Source organism: Achroia grisella, unplaced genomic scaffold, assembly GCF_030625045.1.
Source record: "Achroia grisella isolate CSIRO2021 unplaced genomic scaffold, CSIRO_AGI_Agris_v1 utg6026, whole genome shotgun sequence".
NCBI lineage: Eukaryota > Metazoa > Arthropoda > Insecta > Lepidoptera > Pyralidae > Achroia > Achroia grisella.
The window spans coordinates 483,816-495,815 of NW_026712960.1; the positions used below are offsets into that span (position 1 = coordinate 483,816).

At 33.0% G+C, this 12,000-nt stretch overlaps 1 protein-coding gene across 1 annotated transcript; it reads right to left on the reverse strand.

Moving 5' to 3' along the window:
• Positions 1–4,838: 4,838 nt before the first annotated feature.
• Positions 4,839–11,769, reverse strand: LOC131848934 (solute carrier family 22 member 3-like). The gene is made up of 7 exons (XM_059198894.1): positions 11,594–11,769; positions 9,719–9,923; positions 8,622–8,722; positions 7,613–7,764; positions 6,206–6,829; positions 5,594–5,775; positions 4,839–5,027 (listed from the first exon to the last, which is right to left on the reverse strand). Exons 1-7 carry the CDS (start codon positions 11,767–11,769, stop codon positions 4,839–4,841), a joined length of 1,629 nt encoding a protein of 542 aa, XP_059054877.1.
• Positions 11,770–12,000: the final 231 nt, after the last annotated feature.

Here is a 12,000-nt window from a genome sequence, read left to right on the forward strand (position 1 = left end):
TGTATTTTATACGCACGAACTCTTCTGATATGCGAATATTAAAAAAAAACGCGTGCGCTTGATTCGAAGATGTGTGTAATAATTAATTGGCAATTAAACCGCGTAACAGCGACGATACATTGTGGAGAGATGTTATTATATACATATACTAGTATGTATATATAGCTTATGTCGGACAAATATCATATATTATATTATGTACTTAGATCATAAATACCACCAAGGTAGATGATAATGAACTTGGTTAATTATAAATTGATTGGTTGAGGACGTTTCAGCTCAGTGGTTTACTATATATCATAACGTCGGGTATTTGTACTTAATATCAATAAAACTTTGTATGTATGTTTATACATATATATATATTTACATATATAGTCTTCAGTAATGGAAACACCAATAATATATTACATATATTCCATCGTTTGATTGCATGATAATATTTTGTTTTACAATAGTGTACTGAGTTCCATAGTCGGCCCCATAACTAATGTGTTCTTCATAATTACATATCAGTTTTTTTGTCTATATTGCACAAATTATGTACTAAATTATATTTTGTCTGTATGACATTTAATGATTGTGATGTCTGTTATAGATAAATAGGGGTCACGGATCATAATTATCTCAATAAAATGAACACGAGGTTGTGTAATAGTAGTATTACATAACTATATAATATGAACAAAACTTGTATATATATATTTATTTTATTTATTTATTTGCTTTATTGATCTCTAAAATTGGTACAAAAGGTGGACTTAATGCTACAGCATTCTCTCCCAGTCAACCTTAAGGATACATGAATGCGGCTATTAAAATTAAAATAGAATTTTAATAAAAAAAATACACATAAATACTTACATACATAAATAGAATTGACCTACTTTTTAATACAATAAATACAATAATTACATACTTAATTGATAAGTACTCGAATGTGTTCAGGGAGTGAGTTCCAGAGCCGTGAAGTTTGTAGCTTAAATGAGTGGGAGACGAAAGAAGTTTTATGAAGAGGAGTAAGAAGAAGGAGACCATTTATAGATCACAGCTGACGATCACGAGAATTCCGGAAGTATTGAAATTTACATTTCAAATATTTCGGGGAAGCAGGATCAAAAAGGATAGAGTAAAGAGTGCAAATTAATTGCTGTTGCCTACGCTGGCGAATACGGAGCCATTTTAGTTGATAACGCTATGAAGAAATATGATCATATTTATAAAGGTTGAAAATGAAACGAATGGAGTTATTTATGAGCTGATCCAACTTATTAAGAAGCTCCTCATTGAGATCAGGACAACACACATCAGCATACTCAGTCCAACAGCATTTATATGTATATATTATGAATACCACTTATGTTTTGGTGATGGGTCCTCTAAAAATCCTACTGATACACAGAAATATAAATTACTGAGTACATAGAAACAACATTATAATGTATGTACATAAATTTATATCTGAACTCATTAAAATACTAATTTTCTAATTTCGTTGTCGTGTCCCCAAATATCCTTTCAGAAAATTCCTTGCATTAATTTAATTAAATGACGTCATATAAATAAAGAATTATTATTATTATACTAATTTGTAAAGCATTAAAAATAAATAGTGATAAATGATAATATATTATATTTGTTCATTCTTAATCATAGACCATTTTTTCATTATCTTTCAAAGTGGCAGTGTTGTTAACTCATAAACCAAAAATTTAATGTTATGATAATAATTTAGTGCTTATGATATTCTACTTTATCATAGGATGTTATATAGATTGGATGTCTAAAATTATCCTCGAAAAAAATATAATTTCGATTGAATTTATAGAAGACATATGTTTGTGCTTCTCACTCATACATATACATATAATTGTATACACTCATATAATTGTATTTGCTAGAATGAAATACTAAAGATGTTTACAGAATGTCAAATTATTGAGAGAAAGAATAATAAAAATGTTTATAGCTATAGACCGCAATAAAGCGAAAGGCAAATAATATAATAACAAGTGATTTGAATGATTGAAACATTGGTCCTGTTTTATTAATATTAATGGGGCCAATTCCATATTAATTATTTGCGTCTAGTAAGCGAAGATTCGCCGTTGTGGGCACGGACTTTTCCACAACTCTAATAGTTAGTAATAGACTAATAACCCCACTCTCAGCTGTGTACCATGTTGACTTCTACCTAGTTTCCCCTGGAAACCATCGAGATAAATTTTTGTTGAATATGTCAGTAAGGGCGTTGCCCTTGTTAAACATGAATGAGTTAGTTATGACTAGACATCATTCACGTTTTCATCCTCTACTAGTGATGTAATGTAATGCAATGTAAGTTGGACTCCATTCTCCGCAATAAGCCTCTCATGTGGGCCGTTGTGCGTGATCCTCCACTGGTGTCCGATAGCGTAAATCTTTAACACAGGCGGGGGCACCTAAGAATCTTACAAAATTTTCAATGTTATGTAATATTCTTTTATTAAGTTTCAATATAATTTATTGTTTTAAGTTGCACGTGCAATATAAAACATTATAAAAAATCTATGCAGCCTGCAGATGGAGATTCAGTACAATTTACTTTAATTTAGTATCGTAAATAATGTACAATTTATTGGTGAGTAATTGATTGTTTTCTTTATAACGAGCATTGTTCTTACTGAATGTACATTTACATACAGTTATATACATTTAACGTAAAAAGTTCTTACAACTCTACCAGTCTATGAGTTACATACATCAAAGAAGAAAAGATTACCCAGACTAGCTCTCCTAAATATGTATATTCACAAAAATCTTGATATCTATGAAATTATCATCGTTTTTGTGAATATAAAAATAAACTGAATTCTGAATTTGTAGTTTACGCAAACCAAAATAAAATTATTTAAACTACGTATTTCTAATATGAATTCAAGAATCAGATTTAATAATTTACAGTCTAAATACTGTAAAAAAATTTACTAACTAAACCTGTAACTAAAAAAGTTGCGAACCGTTCGAAGTGTAAACAAATGTGTTCGTTAGCTCGTAACGCAAATCTCAATTGCCTCAAGAATTTATTTAATGTTGTTAATTTCATATTAATAATATTCCAATTAAAACTGTCGAACTGTTATATTGAAATTGAGATTACCGTTTATTCCTCGACACGTGCAAGTTCTACTCGTCAGCACTTTTTATCACTTTTCTCGTTTTATAGCTGAGATTAGTAGTGTAGCGGACATTGCTCTTTTTATATAATACATCCACAACATTGAGCACTTCCTATCTAACCTCTGAATTATTTCTAGTCAAGATTTGTAAGCCGTACTTACAATATACATTTTTTTGTACTCAATAGAGTCTTCTGCATAGGTACGAGTACCTTAGTCTAACCAATTTCAGCCGCCTAGCAGCTTGCTTTGTAAGCTGTATTTTGGGTCGGTAAGATAGGGCGGTGAAAGAAACAGTAATTCGGAATGAGTAGTATCATGGGCTACTTGATAGCGAGATGTCATGTTATAATGTGACACCCGCGTTTAACATATTTTTAACTGTTACCACTTACCATCGTGTGGACCATCAGCTTGTTCCAGTTACTTAAAGTCCTTTAGTCGAGAAGGACTAAATTGTTATATAATGAATGCTAAAAATGACTAAACAATAATATTTATTTATTTTACTTTAACGCATATAATTTAATAATTTCAAAGAACATATGTCGGAATTAACACCATGCGGCATTATCTACCAGTCAATCTCGGGAGGTGCAGGGAATAACTGTTGGCGGTGAAATATAAATATAAATATTTATTATATAACATTTTTTTATTGTATTATGTAATCTGTCTAGAATTATATAATTATTTACTAAAGCCTATTCATTAATATAAAATTTGGAGGCAGAATGTTTGGCACTATATGTACCGATTCCGTAATGCATATCACATTCCTCGCAAATAAACGTTTCATTTAATTTCTTACATAAATCAGACGTTATCAGTGTAGGCATTATCTACTACAAACGCGTTGGCTTCCCTCATTTCACAGAGTATATCTGAATCCAACATCAGCCGAAGGTCTGGCATCAATTTGGTTTGTTATCTGTGCCTTAAATACCATAGAGTCGTAAGAAATTTAAATTTACAAAGAAAGGTTTTGGTATCGGTCAAATATTAAGCACTAATACGGTTTAGAAAATAAAAATATTGCGATAATATGCCAAAAGCACATTTTTATAATTTCAGTCACTCGAGCGTTATAAAGTTAATACGAAAGCTCGTGAGTTTGCATGGATAAACGGTTGTTTGTTACTCTTTCAAGCAAAAACTATTGAATGAATTTGATGAAATTTTATAGTAATATAGCTTTTACTCAGGATAACGCATTTACAGAGATATTACCCAATTTGGGCGAAATATAATTATAAATGTCAAGTAAGACGAAATTGCCCAGGTCAGGTAATATTGTAATGCAGTAGCTGTGCCTGCGGTTTCACTCGCATGAAATTTATAGCCTATGTGACATCAACGCTATCATTTCGAAGCCGATGAAATAAAAATACTGAATATTTATAAAATGTTATATTAAATTAAAAAGACAGTGTTGTCTTATTTCGCGTTACATTCTCTATACTTTCGTACACAAATGGCAATAAATAAATTTCCAAAGAATATTACACTAACAATAATTTCCGTATAAGAGTGAGCTCACATTTTAAGATGATGTTTGTGAACGACGCCATTCTATTGGTGTATTTTTTGTTAGGCCCTGCCCTCTTTGGAAATGCACCAATCGAAAACCGTCGTCGAGTAGTTCGGGCACTTAATAATGTGAGGCCTTTGTAATAATACTCATGTAATAGTAGATATTGTAGTCTTCTCGTTACTTGGATGAGATTTCGCTTTCATACTGGCTTCAACTTGTTCGACGGTGTCGAATAGGGGCAGTTCTTTCGTTTCAGGTGTGATGGTTATCAGTATGGCTGTCACAGCTGCAGACACTCCGAATAATATCGTGGGAAGGGAGGATGATATTACATACTGAAACAAAATAATATATTCGATGTAGGATATCATGTGAATTCTTAAAAAGATATCTCACAGTGATATAGACTAGCTATTTCAAAGGCCATCGAAACGGGGCTAGTAGTTGCTAGCTAACACCACATGCAAAAAAGTCATATTACTCCGTGACAAAATATATTTTTAAAGGCTAAAAATTTTAAAAATATTAGATTATCAAGCATTTCGTTTTGGTTTGAATGTATAAAAGGGATATTGAAGGTGATATTTCGATGTCTTTAAAAACGTTTTGTTCACGAGTAGATAAAAGATATTACAAGCAAACAAACATACAATACCCGCTTTCATGAAACAATTTAATCTAGGGTTTTTAATATATCCATTATAATAATAATCTTTTTACAATTTTGCAATCATTACAAAGATATATTTTTTCCACATAAATTTATGATATATTGTTAAAGAATATGTACATATCTGTAAAAGTATCTATTGTCTGTCTAAATTTTCTAATCATGAAGTTATCTGTTACTACTATTATAAACAGACATTCAAAAAAATATAATATATATTAAATCACTTACCAACATGGGTGATAAAGGAGCAAGCATGTTGCCCAGAATAGAAGCGAAGCCGCACACTCCGAGTAGAGTGCCTCTGGCGTTGGTGGGGAACAGCTCCATACTGTAGGTGACAGCCCCAGTGAAGCATGAAGATATCACCACTTTGCCCAATAGGAACAGAGTTATCTTCAACCAAACCAGTGCTGTAGAGAAAAGTTAGATTGAAATGCACTCGTAAAGCAATAAGATTTAAAAAGAGTGTGATAAGAAACTCATTTAAACGTTATTTTTGTTTTCTACTGTTCATTTCATGTTCTTTCTAATGCTGTTGGCCGTAGTTGGCCTGATAGCTTCACCAGACAGAATTGGAGGTAAGTGCAGAGGACACTTCAAACCCGTGGAAGATCTTATAGAGCGGTCGAAGGCCCACAAAAGCTTTAAGATTCTTCTGTTATAGGAGTCAGATTAGGTAGTGAAATTGTAGGATAAGAGTCATGACATCTGAAATACCAACGCATTAGTGGTAATATGGTTGTAACATGATGTTCTTAGTGCTGTTCATGCTAGGTGGTACCAATTTTATTTGCCATTCAAATTTAACAATACAAAAAATATGTAGATACTTATACTTACATGTAGGTACATAACCAGATCCTACACACAATGCCCCACAAACGGCAAATCCAACAATAAGTGGCAGTTTTCTTCCAATTTTATTCATTAAATACAAAGATATAAGTTCGCCTGGAAACGACATCACTGTGCACAACAAAAAGTTTGTATATCTGTTCCCAGGCAGCCATACTGCGTTTATTATCAGCCCGTAATACACAAAACTTGATGTAAAACGACTCACTGTCCCCACCAATATACGTTTTAATATCTGTTTTGATGTAAAAATCTTCTTATAACTTTCCTTCATAACAGTCTCCCCAATATTGAGTTTACTTTTTAATTTCTCCTCGTCCGATTCTGTTACTACGTCGTTGATTTTCAAATTATTCGTCTTTGCTATTAATCTTAAGGTTTCAATTGCCTCTTTAGTTTTACCATTTAACAATTGCCATCGCGGACTCTCTCTGATAAAGAAAATTAGAGCGAGATAAACAATCCCTGGTGTGTATATGATGCGTGCAAGAGTTTTCCAGTATGGAATAAACATTGCAAGGACAGCGAAAAGTGATTCTCCAACGTAAATGGCGTACGCAAATAGCACAGAAGATAGAAGCCTCTGTTTCTTTCCACTTATTTCTATCACTGGAAACAAAGATTTCTATATGTGGTATACACTTTTTAATATACATAGGTATGTACTATTAATTCTATTGTAATAACATTATGGTATACTAGCTGTACCCGCGGTTTCACCTGCACTAAATTTATAGCCTATATATTATTCTGATGCACAAGCTATAGTACTATAAAGTTTCATCAAAACCGTTCGGTAGTATTTGCGTGAAAGAGTAACAAACATACCATCCATCCAACATTTGGGTTTATAATATTAATAATAAGATAAGATATGGTATATATAGATACATAGGTAGCCTTATAACTGTTATTCCAGATGGGGTAGAAAGAGTTGTAATCAAAAATAAGCGTTGTGGCAAATGTTACAGAAGATAGAAACGTCTGTTTTTTCCGTTTATTGCTATCACTGGAAAGAAAATTAATATGTATAATATTATTATATTGCTGTACACTGTCCAATGGTTATTAAGGTGTTGTTCGCGAATTCCTGGTATTCTATGGAACCGATAGAAGTATTCCGCGAGACTACTGTTAAAGCTGACTTTTTGAGATGGAGATTAGCTTTCAGTTTATTTTAAAACATTCAAAATATTATAAAGTTGATTATACATTGGACCCCGCATTAGGTGAACCCGTATCGCAGGAGTCCACAAAAGAATTGCTACATGATCTATTACAGATCAGTGAGTAGAGTAGATTTTATAGTAAATTTCTGTGTAGATCTGATGGTGAACCATCGGCATATATTCCCGCGTTAGTAAGAGTTATTTATATAAAAAAATATCTTACAGAGTACCATACTGGCAGTGAAAGCACCTCCGGAAATTGCCGCTTCAATGAACTCTATGGCTATGTACATATAATAGGACGTGGCGAAAGTCTTGACGTGTCCCATACACGTGCCCACTACGAAGAATATTACGGCTGGTTTACGTCCAAACCTAGGAAACATAATAAGTATTTATATTTAAAAGGAAATTATATGACAGCGTTGAGATCTAGTGGTTTATTACCCTGAATTTACATCCAAAAGGTTGTGAGTTCAAATCTGGTCGTCACCAAAAAAACTTTGTGTGTCAATTTATATTTCTGACTGATTCTCCGCTAAAGTGAACACCTATAATAATAACAAACATTAATTCGAGACGCGGCTATAAGTTTACCCCCGGCTTTGGCTTCAATATATATACGCGGCGGAATGAGGACATGTCAAATGTTACTAACACCATGAAATCTTCAATAACTAATGTCTCTGACTGTTAGTAATGTCACAGATAACATAATTGGTAATGTTGACTAACCTCAATATTGTAGGAATGTACCATGTCAGGTTGTAATTGTATTTATGTACCATCCATACCCTGTATGTAAATGTACCATCTCCACGTAGGTCCATCTTAAAACCATCATGACACCAATTTGTCACGATGGGCTAATTGACTTTAACTTCATACTCATATTATAATCCTGCATCGGTGCCCCGTCAGCGTAAACCAGTAGCGTGTACGAGTATGCCATTACATTATCATCAATTTAAAAAAAAAAAAAAAATTTTTTTTCGGACTACACAAATGTTATTTGCTGCAGCTGAACTTTACAGCTTCACCGGACGATAGGGAGCAAGTGCAGTTGGCACTCCGCGGAAGGACTTACGGAGCGGCTGAAGGTCAACTCCCGCCTGACTGATACGACTTTAGTCTGAGGGCACTACTAGCGGTTCGAACCTTGGCTATGGCCCCTCGTTTGGATTAGACTGAAGATCGATCGGAGGGAAGCGTAATGTCTTTAATTCTTATACCTATCTGCTATCCAGCCGGCTACAATCATGGAGATCAGCATACCGGCGCTATGCACTGTACCCACCAGGTTCATCTTCCAAGGTTCACAGGCCAGGTCCAACTGGAAGAATTAATACAGTAGAAGATTTTTTTATGTACTAGCTGACCTTGTACGCTGTCTCCATACGTTGTTCTTCCATATAAATGTATCAGTTATCGGCCGCCGAGAGTAGAAAAAATGCGGTGCAACACCCTTATCACTAGCGTTGCCAGAAGTCCCGGCTTAGTCCCGTATTTCTTTGCCTATTTAGGCGTTTGTCTCTTAGAGGCAGAAAAAAAATCTGGCATCACTACTTTATCACTTAAGGGTATGGGGTAGGTGTGAGGGTACTATCAATCACAAGAATCGGTCAAGCCATTTCTGAGGTGCTTTGTTACAAATATTGTGACACGAGAATTTTATATATTAGAAGATTGTCTGAAATTCACGGTAATAGAAACATGTTCATTTGCTAATGGCAATCACTTCTTAATTTGTATTATTGTTTTAACGTAGTGGTACAGTAGGAATTGTTAAAATATTGAAGTGTTTTAAAATAATAACACCATATATCGGTGTCGACGGGGCGTATTTAAAAAGACATGAAAAATAATATTGATATAGATTATAAGTCGACAAGCGCCTAAATTATATTCATAGCAATTATTAGTATATGCAATAATGCTGTTATAAAAATTTGATGTATTTATTAAAAAAAAAACAATAAAATAAAATATTTAAATAATCTCAGACCCCATGTAAAATAGTACCCTTAAATTAATAAGTTAAGAGTGTAAATAATTTCTATCTATAATAATCCCTAGCTTAGTTTTTAGAATTTAAGTTAGTAAATCGCCCCAAGAGGCTGTCAATTTTTTGTCAGTTACCCGGGTGTTGTTTTCGGGGTATAGGGGCTTACTCTGAGGCCCCAACATTTCTCCCTCTTCAACGGGTATAGAATACCAGTGTCAGTCAACAGTTTATAAGTAAATTAGCCTTGAATCCTATGAGTAGTTTTAATGTTACTATATTCCCATATCATGTTGGTCTGAAGTTATAACTTACTAACTAACTTACATCCGCTACAATGGTGTTGTTACTCTCGTAGATCCACTGCGTGCAGGGTTCTATAGAACTGGAGAAACTGTCGGCCGTACACGACTGTGTTTGCGACCAGCTTTCGTTCAGAACGGGCTTCGAACACCTGTCTACGGACACGTTTGACCCCCACGGTGGGGTTTCATATGCAGCTTCCGTAGTCTCACATTCTGTGATTCGACATCTAAAAAGGTAAATTTTGTTATTATGAAAATATATTTCAAGGGGTTTTTTGTAATCCCAGTTCTTTGCATATCAGGTCAGCATGTCCTACCGCCGGAAGGATATAAAATATATTTTATTTTTTGCCTATATATCGGAAACCTTAATGAAAGCACAGATAACATAATATATATGTCTTGTATGTAATATGTCTTGAATGTTATGGTTTAACCTTTAAAACGTATATAGAAAAAATTTAAATAATACAAATAAGATTTTTAAAATTAATTGTAGGAGAAAAACTAAAAATAATATTTAAAGACAACTATAAAGAATTATTTAAAATTTGTAACGTTCTACCTGCATCAGAAAAACATAAATACTTATTAGCTACTAAAAACCACAGCAAACAACACCAAATGACGAAAACAAGCCATCGTATAGAGACTAGGAAATGTGTACAAGGTAAATACGAAACCCCACCCCTACATCTAAATAATTATTATGGATATCGATTGTTACAATTAAAATTGCCTGAAATATTTAATAAAATGCCTCAACATATCAGAAATCAAAATAGATATAAATCCTTTTGTATAAATTATAGAAACCATTTATTAAAAACATATAACATCACATAAAAAAAAAAACTTGTCCTTATTTAATAGTATTTAATACTTAAATATTGTAAAACGGAATACTGTATTTTATGTGTACGTTAAAATACTATCTAAAATAATATATAAGCATGTACCTATTGTAAGTAGATAAGAGATAACTACATGCCTGCAGACAAACCCCGACAGGAGTTTTGCAGGATAGTAGAATAATAATATGTAAAATTTGAAAAATAAAGCTTTTTATCTATCTATCTATCTATCTATATGAAAGTATCTTTCCCTACTATTAACTCTATTCATATAATATGTTATAATTATAAACATCATCGACAGCCTCGGTGGTCTAGTGGTTTAGCACACCGCTTTACCATCGGATACGATGGTCGTGGGTTCGATTCCTCGCACGGTACAAACATTTATATTCATGAGTATGATTGTTTGTATCTGTCTGGGTGTTTTCTATGTATAATATGTGTTTATTTACAAAAAAATGTATCCATGTACATGGCAACTGTTTATATCAGTTGTATAGTACCCAATCTATGTCTATTACACAATCTCTACTTAGCTTGGGACTAGATGGGCCTGTGAGAATTGTCTTGAGATATTATTGTTATTAAATTGTGCCATCCTTATCACTTAGGGTACAAAAAATTTGTAAGAACTTATTTATTTATTTATATAAACACTATCATCACATGACACTATTTATATCCCACTTATTCTCAGAACTTACTGAATATAGCTATAAAACTTCATAAAAAACTGCTAAACTGTTTTGGAGGCATCGCAACTAACTCTGTGACACGAGAATTTTATATATTATAATACTAACCCGTTCCAGCTTTGCACGGGCACATTACTGATCTTTGAATTTCTCGGGTTGTTCTATACTATAAAACGCATGTACAATACATATGAACCTACCTCTTGAATTACTCTATCTATAGAATTAAAATCCGTTGCGTAACTTAAAAGATATAAGCGAACAAAGAGCGCAAGCGACTTTGTTTTATACTATGTAAAGATTATTGTAATGTCTTGAATATATAATAACTTTTTTGTTTCTTACCTGTAGTTAAGGTCACTAGCAATAAATATATAATTAATATTGACAATTGCAACGAATATTGTCCCGAAGGAAATGCAAGCGTATTGCAATGCCTGATATTTGCCAAACTTCTCCGTGATCTCCCATAACTCGTAAACTTTGCGAGGCACATCTCTATTTTTCTTGAATCCTTTCATTTAATATATACAAAAGTAGTCTAATGAATATTATAGAATAAAATTATTTTTGATTCTCCTAAGTTAAAACGCTGTGTAAATTCCCACCGTTTTGTCACTGTAATTTAATGACTATACGCATAGTTATAAACGTGTTTAAGTCATAAAGAAATATCTTAACTCTCGCGCAGTAGTATGCTACGGTTGACAGATACATTTTACCACTTTTTATTATAAATATTTAAATACATG